The sequence below is a fragment of the Salvelinus namaycush genome, chromosome 2, assembly GCF_016432855.1.
Source record: "Salvelinus namaycush isolate Seneca chromosome 2, SaNama_1.0, whole genome shotgun sequence".
Taxonomy (NCBI): domain Eukaryota; kingdom Metazoa; phylum Chordata; class Actinopteri; order Salmoniformes; family Salmonidae; genus Salvelinus; species Salvelinus namaycush.
The window spans coordinates 30,849,666-30,875,091 of NC_052308.1; the positions used below are offsets into that span (position 1 = coordinate 30,849,666).

The window sequence follows — 25,426 nt, forward strand, 5'->3', positions numbered from 1 at the left end:
AACTTATTCAATACTACATAAATTATTTCAACAGGGAAAAGTGTGGTTTCACAACAAATAGTGTCTTCTATGTCTTCAATGCCCTCACGTCCCTGAACGTTCCCTACTCTACCTGCTAAATTATCAACCTAATGAAACATTTTCTACAAAATCCTAACTAGATTTGTAAGTACGGTGTCCAGTGGAGGTCGGTGTTTGAAAGCAGCTTGGAATCTAAGAAAGCACCAGAACCACGGTGATTTAGTGGGATTTTGCAATACATGGTTTGAAAAAGCATGTGACCAAACAAAGCTTCGGCCATCATTGTTTACGTACCTCTGATACATGAATCGGTACACTGCTTCGAAGTTAGCTGCTTAGCGATTTCGAAGCATACCTCGGAGCTCCGGTATCAGGATAATACCATACGTATTTCATAAGGCCTTATTTTGAGGGCCTAGTTTTCCCTAATACAGGGGCCTGAAACTCATACACAATTTCAATCATTAAGTATTTAATTCTAAGCTATTAAGATTCCTATCTGAAAGCCCTCCAAACCATGTGCTAATTATATTTAGACTAAACTAACTTCTAGTTTTTGGTTCTTCATCAAATATATATATATTTTTTTTTACTTGCATTCAAATATTTGAATATCAAAGGAAATAGTTACCTTTTTAATTGATTCTCTATATTTGACTACAAGTATTTGAAAAGTTGGTAATTTCAAATAAACAACAATACACCATTTTTTTCTCTCTCACACGCATCAGTCACTTAAACAGTCATGCATACACATACAGAAATGTGCATGAAGAAGTACTAAGGGACGGTACTGTACTCCATGTGAGACCACATCTTCATACATGACACATTCAGACCCAAACAACAAAGTAATACAAACTTCCTTAGAAACAAACATTTATTTAATGAAAATAATAGCAGTAAATAAACATGACATCTACAAAACAAAAGCAATTATATTATAGATCAGTCTGATTAACTGAGCTGGAAAGTCGTATGTGCTGGTGACAGAATAAGTAAAGGACAGAGATAAAAGCCTTATCTTTCTGATTACTGCCAACAGAGGGCAAATTGCTGCCATCTCAATCTTGGCGTGGTCCAATTAAACCCTTATTTTGACCAATAAGGAGAATAGTTTTCCTGACCACAAGATCTGATTAATTCCCGAAACAACTCGTGATCAGGGCCCTGGTGAATATTGGTCCAAATAATGTCCTTAATATAACATCCCCTCTCTCTCCCTTCCCTCAGTCTCTCACTGGCTGTTACAAACCATTGCTCCGACTACTCCTTCACCCCCTCCTCCCCCACCACCTCCCCCTCCTCCCCCCTCTCCCTCAGTCGCCCCAACACCAGGTCTATTGCGTCTCTTATTGAGCAGTGGGTTGTTGGACGTGTCCAGGTCTTTGATCTTCACCTGGTCGTAGTCTACACGCATGGTGGCCAGGGCACTGGTCATCTCTTCCTGTAGGCAGACAGTACAGATACTGTGCCTTCAGAAATTATGCATACCCCTTGACTTATTCCACATTTTGTTGTGTTACAGCCTGAATTCAAAATTGATTAAATATTTTTTTTCACCCTTCTACACACAATACCACATAATGACTTAGTGAAAACATGTTTTTAGAAATCTTTGCAAATTTATTGAAATTGAAATACAGAAATATCTAATTTACTGTACATAAGTATTCACATCCCTGAGTCAATACATGTTAGAATCACCTTTGGCAACGATTACAGCTTTAAGAGCTTTGAACACCTGGATTGTACAATATTTGCACATTATTCTTTTAAAAATTCTTCAAGCTCTGTTAAGTTGGTTGTTGATCCTTGCTAGACAGCCATTTTCAAGCCGATTTAAGTCAACTGTAAATAGGCCACTCAGGAACATTCAATGTCATCTTGGTAAGCAACTCCAGTGTATATTTGGTCTTGTGTTTTAGGTTATTGTCCTGTTGTAAGATGAATTTGTCTCCCAGCAGACTGACCCAGGTTTTCCTCTAGGATTTAGCCTGTGCTTTGCTCCGTTTTCATTTATTTTCATCCTAACAAACATCCTTAGTATTTGCCGATGACAAGCATACCCATACAATGATGCAGTCAACCTCATGCTTGAAAATATGAAGAGTGGTAGTCAGTGATGTGTTGTGTTGGATTTTCTCCAAACATAAAACGTTGTATTCAGAACAAAGTTAATTTCTTTGCCACAATTCTTGCAGTTTTATTTTCGTGCCTTATTCCAAACCGGATGCATGTTTTGGAATATTTGTACAGGCCTTCTTTTCCCTCTGTCATTTAGGTTAGTATTGTGGAGTAACTACAATGTTGTTGATCCATCCTCAGTTTTCTATCACAGCCATAAAACTCTGCCTGACTCTCTGGCAACTGAGTTAGGAAGGATGACTCCCTTTGTAGTGACTGGGTGTATTGATACACCATCCAAAGTTTAATTAATAAATTCACCATGCTTGAAGGGATATTCATTGTCCCCCCCCCCCCCCATCTACCAATAGGTGACCTTATTTGCGAGACATTGGAAAACCACTCTGGTCTTTTGTGGTTAAATCTGTGTTTAAAATTCACTGCTCGACTGAGGGACATTACAGATAATTGTATGTGTGGAGTACAGAGATGAGTCATTCAAAAATCATGTTAAACACTATTATTGCACACAGAGTGAGTCCATGCAACTTGTTTTGTGACTTGTTTATTCCTGAACATATTTAGGCTTGCCATAACAAAGGCTTGAGTAGTTATTGACCAAAGACATTTCAGATTTTCATTTTAAATTAATTTGTAAAAATGTATAAAAACATTAAATCCACTTTGACATTAGGAGGTATTGTGTGTATGCCAGTGACACAAAATCGAAATATAACCCATTTTAAATTCAGTTTAACACGAAATGTGGAAAAAGTCAAGGGGTGTGAATACTTTCTGAAGGCGCTGTAGATAGTTGCAGTATGGGTCTTATAAATGGAGTGTTTACCACCCCCTAATGGCTTCTTAGTGTTAGATTAAATTGGCCCATTGATATGCAGTGTTTCTTATTACCACAGTGTCTGTGTTTTACAGCTCTCCAGTCTCACCTTGACATCGTCCCACAGTTCTCTGTCCTCTGTCAGAACACGGGACGTGTGCAGAGGAGTCGGAGGGATCACCATCGACTGCTGTAATGTCAACACACACACAATGTAAATGAGAGTCATATTATCCACAGCGCTCAGACATGCCGTAGTAATACTCACATTGATCCAAGGGTGGTTCATGAACTGCCCGATGGTCATCCTCTCATTAGGGTCTGTCTTCAGCAGCTGGTTGATCAGCTGTTTGGCTACAGAGGTAAAGGTCATAGGTCAACAAGCATAGTAAATAAAACATGATCAGGTAAACTAGTCAAGATGCTTGTCAAAGGACCTACAAATCACAACCGTAGAAAAATCTGTCAAATATTTGGAACTTAGCAGAACAGTTTGTCTTGCAGTGAAGCATCTCCCTCTACTATAGACTAGAGGTCGACCGATTATGATTTTTCAATACCGATTATTAGAGGACCAAAAAAAGGCCGATACCGATTAATCGGCCGGTTTTATTTTATTTTTATTTTTTTTGTAATAATGACAATTACAACAATACTGAATGAACACTTATTTTAACTTAATATAATACATCAATAAAATCTATTTAGCCTCAAATAAATAATGAAACATGTTAAATTTGGTTTAAATAATGCAAAAACAAAGTGTTGGAGAAGAAAGTAAAAGTGCAATATGTGCCATGTAAGAAAGCTAACGTTTAAGTTCCTTGCTCAGAACATGAGAACATATTTTATTTATTTATTTATCCGTTATTTTACCAGGTAAGTTGACTGAGAACACGTTCTCATTTGCAGCAACGACCTGGGGAATAGTTACATGGGAGAGGAAAGCTGGTGGTTCCTTTTAACATGAGTCTTCAATATTCCCAGGTAAGAAGTTTTAGGTTGTAGATTTTATAGGAATTATAGGACTATTTCTCTCTATACCATGTGTATTTCATTAACCTTTGACTATTGGATGTTCTTATAGGCACTTTAGAATTGCCAGTGTAACAGTATAGCTTCCATCCCTTTCCTCGCTCCTACCTGGGCTTGAACCAGGAACACAACGACAACAGCCTCCCTCGAAGCAGCGTTACCCATGCAGAGCAAGGGCAATAACTATTCCAAGTCTCAGCGAGTGACGTTTGAAACGCTATTAGCGCGTACCCCGCTAACTAGCTAGCCATTTCACATCGGTTACACCAGCCTAATTTCGGGAGTTGATAGGCTTGAAGCACAGCGAAGAGCTTCTGGCAAAACGCAGGAAAGTGCTGTTTGAATGAATGATTACGAGCCTGCTGCTGCCTACCACCGCTTAGACTGCTCTATCAAATCATAGAATTAGTTATAACATAATAACACAGAAATACGAGTCTTAGGTCATTAATATGGTCGAATCCGGAAACTATCATCTCGAAAACAAGACGTTTATTCTTTCAGTGAAATACGGAACCGTTCCGTATTTTATCTAACGGGTGGCATCCATAAGTCTAAATATTCCTGTTACATTGCACAACCTTCAATGTTATGTCATAATTACGTAAAATTCTGGCAAATTAGGCGGCCCAAACTGTTGCATATACACTGACTCTGCGTGCAATGAACGCAAGAGAATTGACACAATTTCACCTGGTTAATATTGCCTGCAAACCTGTATTTCTTTTAGCTAAATATGCAGGTTTAAAAATATATACTTCTGTGTATTGATTTTAAGAAAGGCATTGATGTTTATGGTTAGGTACACATTGGAGCAACGATGCGCACCGCATCGATTATATGCAACGCAGGACACGCTAGATAAACTAGTAATATCACCAACCATGTGTAGTTAACTAGTGATTATGATTGATTGATTGTTTTTTCTAAGATAAGTTTAATGCGAGCTAGCAACTTACCTTGGCTTCTTCTGCATTCGCGTAACAGGCAGGCTCCTCGTAGAGTGCAATGTAATCAGGTGGTTAGAGCGTTGGACTAGTTAACTGTAAGGTTGCAAGATTGAATCCCCCGAGCTAGGTAAAAATCTGTCGTTCTGCCCCTGAACGAGGCAGTTAACCCACCGTTCCTAGGTCGTCATTGAAAATAAGAATGTGTTCTTAACTGACTTGCCTAGTTAAATAAAGATTAAATAAAGGTGTAAAAAAAATGGGTATCCAGAAATACTGATTTCCGATTGTTATGAAAACTTGAAATCGGACCTAATTAATCGGCCAACCTCTACTATAGACCACCCACAGTATTCTGTCTCTAGTCTGACCTTCCTCCGACACTTCCGCCCACTCAGGGTTGGGGAACTTGTACTGGCCCATCCTGATCCTCTGCTTCATCCCTGGAGAGATCGCCTGGCCAGTGTTAGAGTAGAACGGAGGGAACCCACACAGCCTGGGGAGACAGCACACAATTCAACATGAGAATAGAGCAACTACAGCTACTGTATGCACTCCAACTGGACACTCATTGAACAGTCATTCATACTATATACAAGGAGGGAGAAAGCAAGTGGACCATGAGAATCTGAGAGTGTTAAAAGAGAGGTCGTAGAGAGAAATTAGGGTGTAAATGAGGCCCAGGGGTGAACATTAGGGGGAGTGAGAGTGAATGAGAGGCCTGTGACTTGATTCTCACACACTCACTGACACACTTATAGCACACAGACACACTAGGTACTCACAGGATGTACATGATCACGCCCAGAGACCACATGTCACACGACTTGTCATACTTCTCTGGACCAAGCACCTCGGGGGCTGATAGACAGACATTGAGACAGAGACCAAGACACCAAGAGACAACCAGGCAGACAGACAGGGACAATATGATGGGTAAAAGTCAACCATAATACTTTATAGCCTACACACCATTCACATCCAGATAGTATACTACACCACTACTGGTGTAACACACCCAACACTCACCAACATAGTAGGGGGTGTAACACACCCAACACTCACCAACATAGTAGGGAGTGTAACACACCCAACACTCACCAACATAGTAGGGGGTGTAACAGACCCAACACTCACCAACATAGTAGGGGGTGTAACAGACCCAACACTCACCAACATAGTAGGGGGTGTAACACACCCAACACTCACCAACATAGTAGGGGGTGTAACAGACCCAACACTCACCAACATAGTAGGGGGTGTAACAGACCCAACACTCACCAACATAGTAGGGGGTGTAACAGACCCAACACTCACCAACATAGTAGGGGGTGTAACAGACCCAACACTCACCAACATAGTAGGGGGTGTAACAGACCCAAAACTCACCAACATAGTAGGGGGTGTAACAGACCCAACACTCACCAACATAGTAGGGGGTGTAACAGACCCAACACTCACCAACATAGTAGGGGGTGTAACAGACCCAAAACTCACCAACATAGTAGGGGGTGTAACAGACCCAACACTCACCAACATAGTAGGGGGTGTAACAGACCCAACACTCACCAACATAGTAGGGGGTGTAACAGGGTGTCTGGAGGGAGTTGTGGAGGGTGGTCTCCTTGGCAAAGCCAAAGTCAGTTAGTTTCAGCACGCCATTGGTCTCCTTGGTGGTGTAGAGCAGATTTTCAGGCTATTGCGTGTTTGTGTGTGTGTGGAGGGAGGTGTAAAAAAGAAAGCAATAAGTACATCACTAAAACCACCAGCGGTAAATACATGCCTGTCAGCGAGTGTCAGGTGAAAAATTAAATGATGTGTGTCTAAGAGTAGAGTCCCACCTTGACATCTCTGTGAGCTATGTCCATGTGGTGGAGGTACTCAATGGCCGTGCCTATGTCCCTCATGATCTCCGCAGCCTCTGATTAAAAGCCATGACATATGAATCTGATTAACAAAATGCGCACAGCTATAGGGTCACTGTAAATAATTGAGCACTGTAAATAATACAACACAGTTCCCCATCATAACTCACCTCTCTCTGTGAACGCCTGGTCCCCTCTGGCCTGAATGTGACTGAACAGCTCCCCTCCTTCCATACTGAGCCAGGAACAACAACAAGAGACACAGATCAGAGCTTCTCAACAAGAGAACAAAGCCATCAAGGCCAGCATTGTCCCTTAGTAATTACTGGGCAATTACTGAGCCCAATCAACAAATTCTAAGCATAATGACCAAGAAAGAGAACTGGGACATATTTGATGTTTATGTAAACTTTCATTTGGCCAGGAGTTTTTCCTGACCACGTGACCTAACCAGGAAAAAATCCTGGCCCTACTCATTAGTTACGGTTTTAAAGTCTGACATGCTAGAAAAGCTAAGAGCATTCATTACACAAATGCATTCTGGTCTATGTAGTCTCTATGGTCCTCACCACTCCATGATGATAAGCAGGCATTTCTTCCCCTGGTGCATGTTCTCATAAAGGCTGAGGATGTGAACGATGTATGGGCCCCCCGACACTCTCCAATGCAGCTCTACCTCCCGCCGCGCCTTAGGACTATCATACAGAATCTGCCCCCACAGAGAAGAAGGGTGGGTATAGAAACAGAGACGAAGAGAGAGAACAACGGGCATGTTTAGGAAGCACATTTACTATGACTAGGTATAATGATGGATGCAGCATGCATCTGTAGTGGAACGTATGCATCTATGCAACATGTACAGTAACAGTCAAAATTTTGGACACACCTACTCATTCCAGGGTTTTTCTTATTTTTTTTTCTATTTTCTACATTATAGAATAATAGTGAAGACGTCAAAACTATGAAATAACACATGGAATCATGTAGTAACCAAAAAAGTGTTAAAGTAACCACCCTTTGCCTTGATGACAGCTTTGCACACTCTTGGCATTCTCTCAACTAGCTTCATGAGGTGGTCACCTGGAATGCATTTCAATTAACAGGTGTGCTGTGTTAAAAGTTAGTTTCTGGAATTTCTTTCCTTCTTAATGTGTTTGAGCCAATCAGTTGTGCTGTGACATTACCTTAAGACATGAAGGCCAGTCAATACGGAACATTTCAAGAACTTTGAAAGTTTCTTCAAGTGCAGTCACAAAATCCATCAAGCGCTATGATGAAACTGGCTCTCATGAGGACCGCCAGAGGAAAGGAAGACCCAGAGTTACCTCTGCTGCAGAGGATAAGGTCATTAGAGTTACCAGCCTCAGATTGCATCCCAAATAAATGCTTCAGAGTTCAAGTTACAGACACATCTCAACATCAATTGTTCAGATGAGACTGCGTGAATCAGGCCTTCATGGTCGAATTGCTGCAAAGAAACCACTACTAAAGGACAGCAATAAGAAGATGAGACTTGCTTGGGCCAAGAAACACGAGCAATGGACATTGGACCGGTGGAAATCTGTCCTTTGGTCTGATGAGTCCAAATTTGAGATTTTTGGTTCCAACAGCCGTGTCTTTGTGAGACACAGAGTAGGTGAACGGATGATCTCCACGTGTGGTTCCCACCGTGAAGCATGGAGGAGGAGGTGTGATGGTGTGGGGGTGCTTTGCTGGTGACACTGTCAGTGATTTATTCAGAATTCAAGGCACACTTAACCAGCATGGCTACCACAGCATTCTGCAGCGATACACCATCCCATCTGGTTTGCGCTTACTGGGACTATCATTTGATTTTCAACAGGACAATGACCCAACACACCTCCCAGGCTGTGTAAGGGCTAGTTGACCAATAAGGAGAGTGATGGAGTGCTGCATTAGATGACCTGGCCTCCACAATCCCCCGACCTCAACCCAATTGAGATGGTTTGGGATGAGTTGGACTGCAGTGTGAAGGAAAAGCAGCCAACAAGTTCTCAGCATATGTGGAAACTCCTTCAAGACTGTTGGAAAAGCATTGTTCATGAAGCTGGTTGAGAGAATGCCAAGAGTGTGCAAAGCTGTTGTCAAGGCAAAGGGTGGCTACTTTGAAGAATCTAAAAATATATATATATATTTGCTTAACACTTTTTTGGTTACTACATGATTCCATATGTGTAATTTCATAATTTTGATATCTTCACTATTATTCTACAATGTAGAAAATAGTAAAAATAAAGAAAAACCCTGGAATAAGTAGGTGTGTACAAACTTTTGACTGGTACTGTATATCCTGTGTGAGTGTGTTTTTGAGTGCATGTGTCCATGTTGTCTAGAACCACTCACAGGTCTTGGAGGAATTGATCAAGGGTATAATAACAGCCTTAATCAGGTTAAAATCCCTGAATCTTAGCCCCACATCTCTCTCTCACCTCTCTTTCGTACTTTCTCTCTCTCTCACACCCACACACACAGTCTCTTCATATTCTCGCGTAAGTGAATCTATCATTACAAATCAAACCTGGACCCTTCATTCATATTAATTTGCTTGTCAGGACGATTCCCTCTAGAGCTTTTAAAATGAATGCTGCCTTTTATTAGTGCATTCAAAATCTACCTTCATAGTGTACCAGTAATAACAACCTTGCAATGTGATTGGATGTAAGGGTGGGAGGGATCCCCAGACACAACCAGATAAACTAGCTTATCTTCTGTCTGTGACAGGATGCAGTGCATGGTGGGACAGGGAGGAGAGGGCAGGTTGAGATTAAACTGTTTATAGAGGAGTAACCTAATACTCAGCCTCAACATTGTCCACAAATACTTGAAGAGCACACTTACAAAAGAATGTATACACTTGTGCCAGTACAACTGATCATACTCAACACATTTCATTTATCTATCTTTAGTCTACCTGGACAAAAAGAATAGGGAACTATTTTGTAGGTTGAGACTGTTCCATTGAAAACATATCCATAGGCTTTCTGTTATTGTTTTTTCAAGAATACTTCTGGTGACCCATTATTCAGGTGTTGAATTTGCATAACCTGTTGACCTAGCACTCTTTCCAAGTTGCTCACTATTCCAGTGGTTGATCTTCAAAGAACAGAAGAAAAACATTCCCCACTGGGCACAGATGTCAATTCAATGTTTATTCCACGTTGGTTCAACGTCATTTCATTAAAATGACGTGGAAACAACGTTGATTTAACCAGTGGGTGACCACAGATCCCCCTATGTCCAGAAAGGATAGATAGAGCTTAGAGCACATGCCAAGGCATAACTTAAGGAAAGGGATGGGGAACATCTGGTCCAGGTGGGTCGCATTCTGTGCAGGCTTTTGTTCCAGCCCAGCACAAACACACACCAGATTTGAGTTGAATCAGGTATGTGAGAGCTGGAACAAAAGCCTGCACACCAGAGTAGATCCTCTCTAGATGGAACATAGAATCAGTCCAGACAGAGCATGTCATTGTCCATACAACATGACAATGACTACTGGCACTAACAACCTACCCTCTGCGTAAGACACGGTCCCACACAGTACATCACTGTCTCTCCCCAGACTCATCCACTGTCTGTCTGGGCGGGAGTAGTCGAGTTAGCTTAAAGAGCTGCACTGTTGCCGCTGGTGGCTCCTCTCCAAACCCGGCTCATAGAGAGACAGTTATCTATTGGTGTTATTAGTGCTTAAGTGGACCTCTTTAAAAGAGGAACAGGCACCAGTCAAAGAAACACACTCTCTCTCTGACTCTGTACATATATCCTCTTGTTTGTTGATACAGTAAATGTTGCAGAGGGAAGAAGTGGGACAGAATGTGACAGTAACTGACAACCTCTGTAACCTCTGCACACCAGATGCATGCTGTATACTGTAACCATGCCAAAATATGTCAATCAGTTTTTAGCATTATAATGTGTCCTCCTTCATACAACATCCCACCCCACATCAGACAAATTAAGTGATTCCAAATAAAGGAGTGACCCCATTGGAGAAAGTCAGCTGCAAAACTGAATATCAAAATGTGTCTTGCACTATTAACCCAACCCAGCGAGGTGCGAGTTGCTGCCTTAATCAACATCCATGTCATCGGTGCCCAGGGAGCAGCTGTTGTAGGGGGGTTGGTTAACTGCTTTGCTCATGGGCAGAACGGCAGATTATTTGAACCAGCAACCTTTTGGTTACTATTCCAACGCTCTTAACCGCTAGGCTACCTGTCACCCCTGGTATCAAACCGCAAAGAAGGATGAGAGATCTGTCTAGGAAGCGACTGTCTAAGATGGAGGAGTAGTGAATAATTGATGACTATTCTCCCTCTTATCGTCACCATTGTAAATACATCCTCAAGTTTCCTTTCATTTACATCAGAGGATAAGAAAAGAAAGCAAGCAAGACCTCAAATACTTGGTGCCACTTGGGTCTGGTGACTGATGGTCTCTCTCGCTCTCTTGCTCCAATTAAATTCAAGGTGCTTTATTGGCATGTGAAACATATGTTTACATTAACAAAGCAAGTGAAATGGATCACACACACACACACACACACACACACACACACACACACACACACACACTACCTTGAGGGCACACTTCTCCCCTGTCTTCTTGCAGTAGCATTCCATCACCTTCCCACTGATACCCAGTCCTAGTACTTGAGTTGTTATTTTGTAGTCCTCTGTGACTGCGTTGCGTTTGAACTCCAGTTTTGACTGGGCAGGCAGTTGGAAGAGTGTGGGGTCGCTAAGGGTGTCCCTGCCTGGGATGTGTGGAATGCTTCCACTCGGCGTCCCCTGGAGCTGAGGCTCGGATTGGTTGGCTGACTGCCTCTCTTCTCCGTTACCATTATGTTGCATGATGTGTTTCTTGCGGTTCAATCCCCCCCCCCCCCCTGCTCTCCACGGAAACAGACAGAGAGAGAGAGATGCAGTGGTGTCCCCTCCCCGTCCAATGTTCAGCAGCAGCCTCACGTTCCCTTTCTCCCCCCAGCTCTGAGACGAAATGGCAATTTTTCTGATTCCTTTCTCGATTTTATTTTCAATTATGAAGCAAAAATAGGCGAATTATTCCACAGTAGGCTTATTTCTTTCGAGGAATTGCTACCCTATAATAATATTGGCACATTGACCGAATAAGAAGTTTTTGCATTGCATATCTAGAATAGTTAGTTATATGAAGCATTTTGAACTTCACTCTAAAAGAACATTCTAATTTGTGGTATAGTTAACAATCTATTATGCTAAATTTGAGTGTATAAAAATAAATGGAACACAGGTAACGTTAAATGTGCAACAGCAAATACATCTGTACCGGATGTCCAGTTTAGTAGGAATTGACCAAAATGCGCATTACATTTCCTGTAAAATCATCGGCCGAATTAAAAAAAGATAACAGTCCTCGGTCCAGTTCCCTATCCTCTCCGTTATTATTCTTTCCGTTATTTTCCTCTCCTGTGCCCTTCTCTGAGGCTACACGAAACTCTTCAACTCCCCTTACGTCAGCACGGCTCAAGTTTATTCACACGGCCCTAATCTCTTAAAGGAGCCGCCACACGCAAAGACGGGCGGCCAGTAGGGCATCCCACTGGGCACAAACATAAATTCATTGCCATTTTAACTAGGCAAGTCAGTTAAGAACAAATTCTAATGACGCTGGGCCAATTGTGCACCGCCCTATGGGACTCCCAATCACAGCCAGTTGTGACACAGCCTGGAATTGAACCAGGGTCTGTAGTGACACCTCTAGCACTGAGATGCAGTGCCTTAGACCAATAAACCACTCGGGAGCCCTATTCCACATTGGTTCAACATACTTTTGAAATGATGCAGAAACAGCGTTGATTCAACCAGTGTGTAGGATGTGGCATATATTTTTGTTTTAACAAAAAATTGAATAGGACGAAAAATACTGGTCAGTCACAGAAGTAGTCTTTGTGGTATTAGACATTGTAACTGCATGTCATAACCCACGTATGGCATTATGTACTACTTTATCTTCAGGACATTCTTGAGAGACGTTCATTAAAAACTACTCACCTAAAAAGATAGACCCCTGACTGGACATTTACTTTATATTACATGGTGTCAGAAATTCGTGAGGCACAGCAAATTATCCAGTGTTATATCAACACTGAAAGAGTGGGACCATATACACACTGGAACCAGTGTTAAATTAACACACTGCTTAGTGTTAAACCTTATTCAGATATTTCCAAAGAGTGCCTTGCCTTTCGAGTGAATTGCAGAGTTACCAGAAATATTCTGTGCCATGGACTTATCAATAAATATGTTAAAGTTATATATATATATATATATACATATATATATATTATTGAACACAATATCATACGTATTTCATAAGGTCTTATTTTGAGGGCCTAGTTTTACTTTTATATCTATCAAAATCTGTCTACATTTTTTTGACACCAACCAACAAAAAGCAAGTTCTGCAGCTTCTAGTTTTGTCTAATCTTGATTATTGTCCAGTCGTGTGGTCCAGTGCGGCAAGGAAAGACCTAGTTAAGCTGCGGCTGGCCCAGAACAGATCGGCACATTTTGCTCTTAATTGTAATCAGAGGGCTGATATAAATATTATGCATGCCAGTCTCTCTTGGCTAACAGTTGACGAGAGACTGACTGCACCACTTCTTCTTTTTATAAGAAACATTAATGTGTTGAAAATACCAAATTGTTTGCATAGTCAACTTACACACAGCTCTGACACACACACACTTATCCCACCAGACATGCCACCAGGGGTCTTTTCATAGTCCCCAAATTCAGAACAAATTCAAGAAAACGTACAGTATTATATAGAGTCCTTATTGCATGGAACATCCTTCCATCTCATATTGCTCAAATAAACAGCAAACTTGGTTTCAAAAAACAGATAAAGCAACATCTTGCGGCTCAACACCTCTCCCCTATTTGACCTAGATAGTGTGTGTATACATTGATATGTAGGCCACGTGTGCCTTTTTAAAAATGTATGTAGTTCTGTCCTTGAGCTGTTCTTGTCTAATGATGTTCTGTATTATGTCATTATGTATTATGTTTCATGTTTTGTGTGGACCCCAGGAAGAGTAGCTGCTGTTTTTGTAACAGCTAATGGGGATCCTAATAAAATACCAAATACCAAATGTATACAGTGCATTCGGAGAGTATTTAGACCCCTCACCTTTTTCCACATTTTGTTACGTGACAGCCTTATTCTAAAACTGATTAAATAACAAAAAATCATCAGCAATCTACACACAAAACCCCATAAAGACAAAGTGAAACAGGGTTTTAGAAAAACAGAAAGGTTTGTAAACAATTGTTTACAGACAGATTAATTCCCTTGTAATTCACTGTATCACAATTCCAGTGGGTCAGACGTTTACATACACTAAGTTGACTGTGCCTTTAAACAGCTTGGAAAATTCCATAAAATGATGTCATGGCATTAGAAGCTTCTGATAGGCTAATTGACATCATTTGAGTCAATTGGAGGTGTACCTGTTGATGTATTTCAAGGCCTACCTTCAAACTCAGCACCTCTTTGCTTGACATCATGGGAAAAACCAAAAGAAATCAGCCAAGACCTCAGAAAAAAATGTAGACCTCCACAAGTCTGGTTCATCCTTGGGAGCAATTTCCAAACACCTGAAGGTACCACGTTCAGCTGTACAAACAATAGTACGCAAGTATAAACACCATGGGACCACGCAGCCGTCATACCGCTCAGGAAGGATACGCATTCTGTCTCCTAGAGATGAACGTACTTTGGTGCGAAATGTGCACATCAATCCCAGAACAACAGCAAAGGACCTTGTGAAGATGCTGGAGGAAACAGGTACAAAAGTATCTATATCCACAGTAAAACGAGTCCTATATCGACATAACTTGAAAGGCCATTCAGCAAGGAAGAAGCCACTGCTCCAAAACCACCATTAAAAAAGCCAGACTACAGTTTGCAACTGCACATGTGGACAAAGATCATACTTTTTGGAGAAATGTCCTCTGGTCTGATGAAACAAAAATAGAACTGTTTGGCCATAATGACCATAGTATTGTTTGGAGGAAAAGGGGGGAGACTTGCAAGCCGAAGAACACCATCCTAACCGTGAAGCACGGGGGTGGAAGCATCATGTTGTGGGGGTTCTTTGCTGCAGGAGGGACTGGGGCACTTCACAAAATAGATGGCATCATAAGGATGGAAAATGATGTGGATATATTGAAGCAACATCTCAAGATATCAGTCAGGAAGTTAAAGCTTGGTCGCAAATGGGTTTTCCAAATGGACAATGACCCCAAGCATGCTTCTAAAGTTGTGGCAAAATGGCTTAAGGACAACAAAGTCAAGGTATTGGAGTGGCCATAGAAGCCCTTACCTCAATCCTATAGACAATTTATGGGCAGAACTGAAAACGTGTGTGTCATATGAAGAGAAATTGTGAAGAGAAATTATAGATAAAACGTATTGGTGCTCATCGGCCATAAACATTACACAACAAGTTGGAAATCGCAAATTCAACAATGAGTGGTTTGAAAGGAATCAGTGGCTAACTACAAGCATTGCAAAGCAAGGACAAGCAGGGGGGCAAGCCCTCCACCCCGCTTCTCATTCACCCAAATCCAGACAGCTGATGTTCTGAAAGAGCTGCAAAATCTGGATCCCTACAAATCAGCTGGGCTAGACAATCTTGACCCTCTCTTCCTAAAAGTATCCGCCACCGTTGTTTGAACCCCTATTACTAGTCTGTTCAACCTCTCTTTCGTATCATCTGAGATTCCTAAAAATTGGAAAGCGGCCGTGGTCATCCCCCTCTTCAAAGGGGGAGACACCTTAGACCCAAACTGTTACAGACCTATACCCATCCTGCCCTGCCTTTCTAAAGTCTTCGAAAGCCAAGTGAACAAACAGATCACCGACCATTTCGAATCCCATTGTACCTTCTCCGCTATGCAATCTGGTGCACCTCAGCCACGCTCAAGTTCCTAAACGATACCATAACCGCCATCGATAAAAGGCAGTACTGTGCAGTCGTCTTCATCGACCTGGCCAAGGCTTTTGACTCTGTCAAAATCCGACTCTCTTCTCTGTATACATCAGTGATGTTGCTCTTGCTGCTGGTGATTCTCTGATACCTCTACGCAGACGACACCATTCTGTATACTTCTGGCCCCTCTTTGGACACTGTGTTAACTAACCTCCAGACAAGCTTCAATGCCATACAACTCTCCTTCTGTGGCCCCCAACTGCTCTTAAACGCAAGTAAAACTAAATGCATGCTATTCAACCGATCACTGCCCGCACCTGCTCGCCCGTCCAGCATCACTACTCTGGACGGCTCTGACTTAGAATACGTGGACAACTACAAATACCTAGGTGTCTGGTTAGACTGTAAACTCTCCTTACAGACTCACATTAAGCATCTCCAATCCAAAGTTAAATCTAGAATCGGGTTCCTATTTCGCAACAAAGCCTCCTTCACTCATGCTGCCAAACATACCCTCGTAAAACTGACTATCCTACCGATCCTTCACTTCGGCGATGTCATTTACAAAATAACAGGCCAGCTGCCGGGGCTTGGGGCGGGAGAGCGGATGATGTGCTCAAAGACTCTACTCAGCAAATTGGATGCCGTCTATCCCAGTGCTATCCGTTTTGTCACCAAGCCCCATACACTACCCGCCATTGCGACCTGTACGCTCTCGTTGGTTGGCCCTCGCAACCAATCGCGGTCAAGCCACTGCTACTAGCACTGTCCCATAGTCCGTTGAAAATAAAATAGAAGAGAGAGAAAGAAGGTAGAGAGAGGGACACAACCCCTAACGCTAGTTATCATTGGCTCACAAAACTACCTTGAAGTATCCCTTTAAAGGGGGAGATGTCATAGCGTGCACGACAATGTGACTGCATGTCATAAAGCAGTAGGTGGGTTTTCTTTGGGACAGTCTTGAAAGATCGTCATTAAAAACTACTCACCTAAAAGGATACTCCTCTGACTGGTGTCGTGGAAAATTGCGAGATTATGTTATAGTGCTTGTAAGATTATATTATAATCTTTGTATTGCATTAGAATGGTTGTTTTATTCGACAGAATAGAATCTGTCGACTATTGTGTGTTCAGTGTTCCACTGAGGATGGGCCTCTATGAGATAGCACTGACAGAGGATATTTACAATGTCTTTGGTCAATAAAGCCTAAAGAGCATTCCAGATAGTGAGGTAATGTTTTTGTACTATGAAGTACCAGGAACGAGATTAGAACCTCGTCTTAGAGACCAAACTGAATGATAATTTATAGCTAATGCTATCTGGCCATGGGATACTCCTTTCTCAAGTATAAGGCCCTTTGTGAAGAGTTCCTATTATCTATGGTTTGTCATGTCAACTAGGGGGGTGTATCTTGGCTATAAAAGATATTGGTATTCTTTTGTAGGCACTCTCAGAATTCATTATAGACACTGAATTGATCTGAGAGTCAAAGGACGATTTTAAAGCTCATATTATTAAAGATGAAGTTTAAGTATAACTCTGACTGGTGTGTGGTTTGTAACTCTCCTCATTTGGTAATACAGGACATTGCCACGACACTGGACATTCACTTTATATTATAGTCTTTATTAGCTTCAAAGACGAAATAATCTCAATTAAAAATAGCCTCGTGAAATGAAGAGGAGACCCTTGGATAAGACTGTAACCATAATCTAACAGCAAAAAGTCTTTGAACTCCCACATGAAAGTACAATATTGTATCTGGAGCATGGAGTAAAGCGCTCTACAGGGTGTAGGCCTTGTGTCCATCTATGTCTCCAGAGGTGGAGTAGCCCCTGTCGTTGACAGGCCAGCTGCCGGGGCTTGGGGCGGGAGAGCGGATGATGTGCTCAAAGAGGACCCCCTCAGGAGACAGGCCCACTTTGGGCAGGTAGAGTCTCACATGGTTGTCCTGACCAGTCCAGAACGCGTTAGGGTCGGCTCTACGGCTGGACGGCTCCCTCATGTTGCTGCTCCAAACAAACAGAACATACACACTACACATGTTAAACAGTATACATTCTTGTTGCTGTGGCTACTATCATTGTGCACTCTTAGAAAAAAGCGTTCCAAAAGGGTTCTTTGCAGAGCGATAGGATTTGATCAGAAGAACCCTTTTAGGAAGACAAAGGTAAAGGGTTCTACCTAACTTTTAACATCCTAAGAACCGTTTTTGGAAGATTATTTTTTGGAAGGTAAGAATGGTTCTACATAGAACCATATATACTATTTCCCAGCATGCTCTATTGCAGGAAGATTATCAGAATTATTTGTTTTACTGTAATCTGTGTTTTTGAATGTACATTGAATGTACCGATTTATTGCACCCGTTACTGAGATGGTTGTCCCAGTTTAGATTATTGAGGTAGTCTCAATATTCAATCTTCTCTACCTTGGCAGTCATTCTGAATGCAGGTTGCGGGTGATTAACAATTCCAGTTGTTGGATATCTTAACTCTGCCTGGATTCCAATAGGAATTACACATCACTTTGCAAGCCAGCATAATGTGACTTGCAGGCCTGATGTGGCCTGTAAACCAGGAGATTCCTAACACCACTGTGTTAGGGTATAACTAAGCCCTCAAAGAAATGCTTTATGATATATGGAATATATTGTCAAAAATAATTTTATTTTAAAGGCTAATAAGGCTAGTAGAACCGTTCATAGAGAGTTCTAGGAAGAACCCTCCAAAGATAAAAGGGTTCTCGGTAAAACACTTCATAGACGATTCTAGGAAGAACCTTTAGATGATAAAATGGTTTTTGGTAGAACCATTTGCAGGGGGGTTTTGAAGAACCCTACATAGAGGGTTCTAGATAGAACCCTCTGCAAAGGGTTGTACCCAGCACAAAAAAGGGTTCCCCGTGGGGACAAACCGAAGAACGCTGTATGGTTCTACTTAGCATATTTTTTTCTAAGAGCGTGGCTGCTTGCTATAATAACACTTATGTCACTTCCTCCTCACCTGGTCATGTGCGTGTACTCCTCCCTGGTCAGCCAGCACTCTGTCTTGTGTCTGACCTCAGCTCGACCTGTGGACAGGGTCATCATCTTGGGGCCCCGACGTACAGACCTATGGGAGGGGTACAAAGGCCTGGGAGAGAAGTCAGAAAACACCACAGGTAATGTCAGAGCTGTTGACCTCTCCCTCACTGTCAGAACTGCATGTGGTATAATACAAACTTAAATCACTATTCTCTGCTTGATTTGACTGTCACTGTGTGGTCAATTTGATCATCTATCTGCGGTTGATGACATAAATACTCACGTATCCTTGCAGACTTTGTGTAGAGCGGCCTCTTCCTCCAGGCCATGCTCCTCTTCTTCCTTCTCTTCGCCCCCCCGTGGGGTACTGCTGCTGTAACCGATCCAGGTCCTTAGACGGCCCCCACACCCTGGCATGGGATTGGTTCCTGCCTGCCTCAGCACGAGACTCTCTGGACCCCCTAGGACATGGTCCCCTGGATGCAGCAGAACTGAGGAGGAGCAGGACACACACACACCTACAATCAAGGTGCTTTAAAGTGCTATTAATCAGTAATGAAGGGTACTTGTCACATAAGGTCATGTGATTAGAATAGAAAAGGTGTCAACATCATCTGGAATTGTTTTTGTATGTAAAGCCAAAGGGGTATATGTTTGTGCTTTACCTAATGCCTGCCTCACGGTATTTGGGGTGCTGTGGGTGCTGCAGCACACCCTGATAAATATAAATACTTTTGCCCAAATTAGGCAATAAAAAAAGTATTTCCCCCAAAATTACATTACTCCTGCCTGAACAAACATAAATTAAATCATTCAAAATACTACACCAGAGAGCATCATTTATCTACAGAGGATCAATAGCTTCTAAAAAAAAATAGCTGTGGATTAAGTTTTATCACAAACACTTACAGTCGGGAAGGCCGCAATTAGGGCAGCATGCGTGGCAAATATAGAACAGCTTGTTGCATTGTGGCCATGGATACAGGATAATCCATAGAAGGATTTTGGAACCTCTAATCCTGGCACTTTGACTGTTAAACTCATGGGTACACTAGCATTGGCTGCCAGTCCTGACTTGAATGGGAACTGCCATCTATGGGTTATATTTCTATGGTTGCGGCTGTCAGTTTAAAAAGAGAAGACTAATCTGTCTGTAGAAGCAAAAAAAAAATCTCAACAATTTTGGAGCAATTCTGAGTGAACTGCACTGATTTTCAAAGTAACTTATCTTCAGATATTGGAAAGAGCACATCACCGGTGAGTACCCTATGCTGCATCTTCATCATTGGGTGAGTCAGTGTCACTGGAAAATGTATTTTGTAGCCTATACTATACACTGAGTATACCAAACATTAGGAACACCTTCCTAATATTGAGTTGCCCTCAGAACAGCCTCAATTTGTGAGGGTATTGACTCTAGGTGTCAAAAGCGTTCCACAGGGATGCTGGCCCATGTTGTCTCCAATGCTTCCCACAGTTGTGTCAAGTTTGCTGAATGTCCTTTCGGGTGGTGGACCATTCTTGACACCAGGGGAGGCTGGTGTGAGGAGCTATAGGAGGATAGGCTCAATGTAATGGCTGGAATGGAATCAATGGAACGTTATCAAACAAATCAAACATATGGAAACCACGTTTGACTCCGGTCCATTCAGTCATTACAATGAGCCTGTCCTCCTATATATCCTTCCCACCAGCCTCTGCTTGATACACACAGAAACTGTTGAGTGTGAAAAACTAAGCAATGTTGCAGTTCTTGACACAAACCGGTGCGCCTGGCACCAACTACTATACCCCGTTCAAAGGCACTTAAATCTTTTGTCTTGCCAATTCACCCTCTGAATGGCACACATACACAATCCATGTCTCAATTGTCTCAAGGCTTAAAAATCCTTCTTTAACCTGTCTCCTCACCTTTATCTACACGAATTAAAGTGGATTTAACAAGTGACATCAATAAGGGATTATAGCTTTCACCCGATCAGTCTATGTCATGGAGAGCAGGTGTTCGTAATGTTTTGTACAGTCAGTGTATACTATATATCATGTTTTTGTTAGGAAAATTTGGCTCTGGACAAGTGACTGGGAAGATTTTAATTTATCATCTGACATTTGAGAAATGTACTGGTTATCCATATGCATTGGGTGTGTAACCTAATAGGGCGTCCACCCACGCAGCCAGCGCCATCAATAAACCAGGGATATTGGCCAAATGAGCCATATTTACATTCCTTAAAAACAGCCTATAACAAATTACAAAAACACTATTCCTTGTGTTTCCATGTGTAGCATATGCAAAACTTTATAGCCTATTGTTATATTGTTTTGACTTTCCTAAAACAATAATTGTCCACCTCACGGTTCAGCTGTCAGAGATTTGAGCAATAAATGCATCAGGGCATTGCATGCATAGGCCTGTATAGCTAATTTTCCCCCATCGGACACCCCCTAACTTCGGACACTCTCTAGCGGTTGGAGGACTAAATCACCTCGAGCTCAACATTTAAATGGACTGCTATGCTTAGGTGTCTACTGTATGATATTCATATTTACAAAATGAATATAAAGGAAGAGAAGCCAGCTTAGGCCTAGCCTCAGAGAGAGATAGAGATATGCCAGCTGCATGCTACGACACCAACATGCATTTCTTTACCCGTCAGATGGGCTACTGCGTCTGCTATACAGATATAGGCGTACAGAAGGAGATTCATTCGTACATTTTCTATCAGAATATTTTTTTTATAAAGACAAGTATTATATTGTTAGATTGTAGGAGTAACTCTGGTAGGCCTAAACATTATTTGTCACCTCAAGTTCAACTGTCGGAGTCAGTTGGAATGCGGGTGTGCTCTACCTTCATATCATAGGCTGCAGTATACGCTAATAGCCCCACCAGACCAAACCTTCACAAAAGTTCCTAAACTTTATTAGGGTAATATCAAAAGTAAGTCAAGCCATTGTTTATAGGTAAAATACGAGAAGGATATTATATCGCGGCAAACACAACATTACAGTTGGAACTTAATTTGGCCAAAGAAAATGGGTCAACAGAATGAAGCAAAACACTTGGAACTGGGCTTAAACCTTCACAAAAGTTTTGAACAGGCTATATTGCAGCAATTACCAAGAAAGGCTAGTGCCTAACTTACCCAACAAATGACAGCAATAGACTAATTATATGTATTTAACAAAAGGTCTACTTATACAGTACCTATCTTAAAATTAAAACTGAGCACATAATTAAAAAGACAGATCAAACTTAATTTAGCCAACCTAAATTTCTCTACAGAATGAAACAAAACACGTTTTGCATATTTAAAGAACTGGTTTAGATACAGTTGAAGTCGGAAGTTTACATACACTTAGGTTGGAGTCATTAAAACTCATTTTTCGACCACTCCACAAATGTCTTGTTAACAAACTATAGTTTTGGCAAGTCCTTTAGGGCATCTACTTTGTGCATGACACAAGTAATTTTTCCAACAATTGTTTACAGACAGATTATTTAATTTATAATTCACTGTATCACAATTCCAGTGGGTCAGACGTTTACATACACTAAGTTGACAGTGTCTTTAAACAGCTTGGAAAATTCCAGAAAATTATGTCATGGCTTTAGAAGCTTCTGATAGGCTAATTGACATGATTTGAGTCAATTGGAGGTGTACCTGTTGATGTATTTCAAGGCCTACCTTCAAACTCAGTGCCTCGTTGCTTGACATCATGGTAAAATCAAAAGAAATCAGCCAAGACCCCAGAAAAAAAATGGTAGACCTCCACAAGTCTGGTTCATCCTCGGGAGCAATTTCCAAATGCCTGAAGGTACCACGTTAATCTGTACAAACAAAAGGGGGAGGCTTGCAAGCCGAAGAACACCATCCCAACCGTGCAGCACGGGGGTGGCAGCATCATGTTGTGTGGGTGCTTTGCTGCAGGAGCGACTGGTGCACTTCACAAAATAGATGGCATCATGAGGTAGGAAAATTATGTGGATATATTGAAGCAACATCTCAAGACATCAGTCAGGAAGTTAAAGCTTGGTCGCAAATATGTCTTCCAAATGGACAATGACCCAAAGCATACTTCCAAAGTTGTGGCAAAATGGCTTAAGGACAACAAAGTCAAGATATTGGAGTGGCCATCACAAAGCCCTGACCTCAATCCTATAGAAAATTTGTGGGCAGAACTGAAAAAGCGTGTGCGAGCAAGGAGGCCTACAAACCTGACTCGGTTACAGGAATGGGGGAATGGGCCAAAGTTCACCCAACTTATTGTGGGAAGCTTGTGGAAGGCTACCCAAAACATTTGACCCAAGTTAAACAATTTAAAGGCAATGCTACCAAATACTAATTGAGTGTATGTAAACTTCTGACCCACTGGGAATGTGATGAAATAAATAAAAGCTGAAATAAATAATTCTCTCTACTTTTATTCTGACATTTCACATTCTTAAAATAAAGTGGTGATCCTAACTGACCTACGACAGGGAATTTTTTATATAATTAAATGTCAGGAATTGGGAAAAACTGAGTTTCAATGTATTTGGCTAAGGTGTATGTAAACTTCCGACTTCAACTGTAAATACATACGGATATAATAATAACAATGATATAAAATAATAATAATGATGAAACAAAGTATTATTTTGGCCATTTTGTGCTAATGTCTTCTATCATGCAAATGACGTAGAATTGCATGAAATGCGTTTATTAAAGGCCCATTTGTTTCCCAGACCCTGCTAAAACATGTTAACCCAAGTGTGTAAATCCTAAAAACGTGTCTGCTTAACTGTATGCCACCATGCAAATGCGATTATAGATGCATGCAATGCATTATTATAAAGGTGTCCACCCCCGTCCAGCACACCCAACTAAACCTCTTCCTGTGGCTATGTGCTTGGGTGTCTAGTGTACTGTGTTTGTGTATTGTGTGTGTCATATTTGCTGTATGTGTGTTTTTCTATGGGTCTCACCTCTCTCCAGTGTGGCCTGGTTGACCGTGACCCCCTGTGTGTGACACTGGTCCAGTGAGTCCAGGTACTCCCCCAGACACTGTCTCCTGAACTTGTCCAACGCTCGGGCCGTGTCTCCTCCCAGAGAGGACGGGTGGGAGTGGGCGTCCTGGGTGGTGTTCCCTGTACACACTGTCCTCATGATGGCCAGCACCTCCTCATCCTGTATGCCCTCCTACAGACCAGGTTATAGTCAGAGAGTGAGAAACATAGAGAGAATGGCCGTAATAGCCTTGATGCTCTGTAGTGACAGTTGTCTCTGGACAGGAGGTGTCCTGCCTGTAGGATTTGATTGTGTTGGTCCTGCCCTCACCTTGATCCTGTTGCGGCGGTGCTGCTGTATAAGGGCCTGCTCCTGCTGCTCCTCTAGAGACAGGGGAGTCTGCAGGCACAGCTCAGGACTGGGGAGGGGCAGGAGCTGGGCACCATGCCTCCCTGACCCACGCTTAAGACCACGGCTCCACACTGGCCTCCGTGCTGAGAGGAGAAGAGGGGAGAGGAGAGGAGACAAGGCAATGGGAGGTCTTTCTAGCACTGCATTTGTATCCATTTAATCACATCATACAACTTAACAATGCTACACAATGCTGATTGGGTGATGAGCTGAGAGGATCATGTCTCCATCTTTACTAACCTGGGATGCTCGGAGACCGCTGCTCCCTGCCCCTCACTCTCTCTATTTCCCTGTTGCATCCCTTCTCCAGCTCTAGCTCTCCTCTCTCTGTCAGGCCCCTGCGGCCCCAGCTGGCACTCTCCTCCTCCCTCTCTAGGCTCCAGGCCTTGATGCCCTCCGCCAGGTCCTTCACTGTCATCGTGTCCCCTTCCATGCCGCTAAGAGTGGACACCAGGTCATCCAGATGCTCTGGCACCACAGGGAGGCCCTCCTGATGGAGATGCATCAATATCAATAAACACACACATAGGCCTACACTCACACGGATTGCCATGTCATTATATTATTCATAGGATCACTACCTTCTCAAACACAGCTCGGAGGTCATTCCGACTGATGCGTCCCGTGCCATGTTTGTCAAGCCTCTTGGCCAGTTCAGAGGGTCGGAGCTTGTGAGTGTGGAGGTACCTCCTTACCTCCTTTACCTCGCGCAGTTGGGACCGGACTGCGCGTGTGCGAGGCACATTAGCCCGCCGAGAAGGCTGGGTTGGGCTGGCACGTGTTCTGGCCTGGAGAAGGGACAGAGCAAGTAACATAATGGGGTCTATGAGCCATGGAGGCATCACTCATTGATGATTTCCCAGTGAACACATAGTTTAGTACAGTACAGTAGAATACAGCATAGTAGATTACAGTGATGTACAGTAGAGTACAGCAGAGCACAATAAAGTACAGTGTAAAGAACTATATTGTACTGAACTGTATTCTACTCTACTGAACTAAACTCTACCGTACTGAACTAAACTCTGATATGCTCTACTGTACTGTGCTGTATGGTGCTGTACAAACTTGTAAATAAAATAAAATCACATTTTATTTGTCACATGCGCCAAATACAACAGGTTCAACCTTAACGTGAAATGCTTACTTACAAGCCCTTAACCAACAATG

At 42.2% G+C, this 25,426-nt stretch overlaps 2 protein-coding genes across 2 annotated transcripts; both read right to left on the reverse strand.

Moving 5' to 3' along the window:
• Nucleotides 1–883: 883 nt before the first annotated feature.
• On the reverse strand, nucleotides 884–12,345 carry LOC120061422 (MAP kinase-activated protein kinase 2-like). Its single transcript, XM_039011222.1, has 10 exons — nucleotides 11,429–12,345; nucleotides 7,403–7,542; nucleotides 7,004–7,068; nucleotides 6,810–6,889; nucleotides 6,538–6,664; nucleotides 5,754–5,829; nucleotides 5,340–5,464; nucleotides 3,255–3,340; nucleotides 3,096–3,176; nucleotides 884–1,468 (listed from the first exon to the last, which is right to left on the reverse strand). The coding sequence occupies exons 1-10, from the start codon at nucleotides 11,702–11,704 to the stop codon at nucleotides 1,259–1,261; spliced, it is 1,266 nt and encodes a 421-aa protein (XP_038867150.1). The 5' UTR covers nucleotides 11,705–12,345; the 3' UTR covers nucleotides 884–1,258.
• A 5,125-nt stretch (nucleotides 12,346–17,470) lies between these two features.
• Nucleotides 17,471–25,157, reverse strand: si:dkey-197j19.5. The gene is made up of 7 exons (XM_038969837.1): nucleotides 24,838–25,157; nucleotides 24,497–24,746; nucleotides 24,176–24,339; nucleotides 23,824–24,037; nucleotides 19,138–19,345; nucleotides 18,835–18,963; nucleotides 17,471–17,838 (listed from the first exon to the last, which is right to left on the reverse strand). The coding sequence occupies exons 1-7, from the start codon at nucleotides 25,096–25,098 to the stop codon at nucleotides 17,613–17,615; spliced, it is 1,452 nt and encodes a 483-aa protein (XP_038825765.1). The 5' UTR covers nucleotides 25,099–25,157; the 3' UTR covers nucleotides 17,471–17,612.
• Nucleotides 25,158–25,426: the final 269 nt, after the last annotated feature.

Coding starts and splice junctions, on each gene's coding strand:
- LOC120061422 (XM_039011222.1), bottom strand. CDS start 11,704: ATGCAACATAATGGTAACGGAGAAGAGAGGCAGTCAGCCAACCAATCC. Junction 6,890..7,003: donor CCAGGCGTTCACAGAGAGAG/GTGAGTTATGAT, acceptor GCTTTTAATCAG/AGGCTGCGGAGATCATGAGG. Junction 1,469..3,095: donor AACTGTGGGACGATGTCAAG/GTGAGACTGGAG, acceptor GTCTGCCTACAG/GAAGAGATGACCAGTGCCCT.
- si:dkey-197j19.5 (XM_038969837.1), bottom strand. CDS start 25,098: ATGCCTCCATGGCTCATAGACCCCATTATGTTACTTGCTCTGTCCCTT. Junction 24,340..24,496: donor GCGGTCTCCGAGCATCCCAG/GTTAGTAAAGAT, acceptor TTCTCCTCTCAG/CACGGAGGCCAGTGTGGAGC. Junction 18,964..19,137: donor CACAAAGTCTGCAAGGATAC/GTGAGTATTTAT, acceptor CTTCTCTCCCAG/GCCTTTGTACCCCTCCCATA.